Source organism: Chaetura pelagica, unplaced genomic scaffold (assembly GCF_000747805.2).
Source record: "Chaetura pelagica isolate M959 unplaced genomic scaffold, ChaPel_1.0 scaffold1492, whole genome shotgun sequence".
Classification (NCBI taxonomy): domain Eukaryota; kingdom Metazoa; phylum Chordata; class Aves; order Apodiformes; family Apodidae; genus Chaetura; species Chaetura pelagica.
In genome coordinates this window covers 1,992-2,478 of record NW_009952293.1, presented here as the reverse complement: position 1 = coordinate 2,478, position 487 = coordinate 1,992, and the positions used below count along the sequence as shown (strand labels likewise).

The 487-nt window shown below is 46.2% G+C and overlaps 1 protein-coding gene across 1 annotated transcript; it reads right to left on the bottom strand.

Annotated features, from left to right (window-relative positions):
• Positions 1-22: 22 nt before the first annotated feature.
• On the bottom strand, positions 23-128 carry LOC104397797 (cytochrome c oxidase subunit 6B1-like; the record flags this gene model as incomplete). Its single annotated transcript, XM_010007806.1, has 1 exon — positions 23-128. A coding segment is annotated over exon 1 (106 nt), but the record flags the coding sequence as incomplete, so codon positions are not given.
• Between the last annotated feature and the right edge of the window lie 359 nt (positions 129-487).

The window sequence follows — 487 nt, the reverse complement described above, 5'->3', positions numbered from 1 at the left end:
GGACCCAGGCGTCCGGGCTCACCCAGGTAGTTCTGCCAGCAGTTCTTGGTCTGGTTCTGGTTGGGGAAGCGACTGTCGAACGGGGCCGTTTTGTACCTCTCCAGCTTGGCCTTCATGTCCTCGGCCATGGCTGCCCAATTAACCCCTCATTAGCGCTAATTAACGACCCCCCCCGGCTCATTAACACCCCCCGGGGCTCATTAATCCCCCCTGATAATGATTAATTGGCCTATTAAGTCTCTTTGTTAACAAAAATGAAGGGAGAGAGAAGGAGATTGAGGAATAACTCATTGGGAAGGAGATAATTAATCGATTAATTAATTAATTAGGATCCCTGCTGCTAATTTACAATCTCAGGGAGCTAATTAAGACCCCCTCGGGTTAATTATTCTCCTTGATAATGATTAATTGGCCTATTAAGTGTCTTCGATAAAGGAAGAAGGGAAAGGAGAAGATTGAGGGAGAAACACATTGAGAAGGACACAAT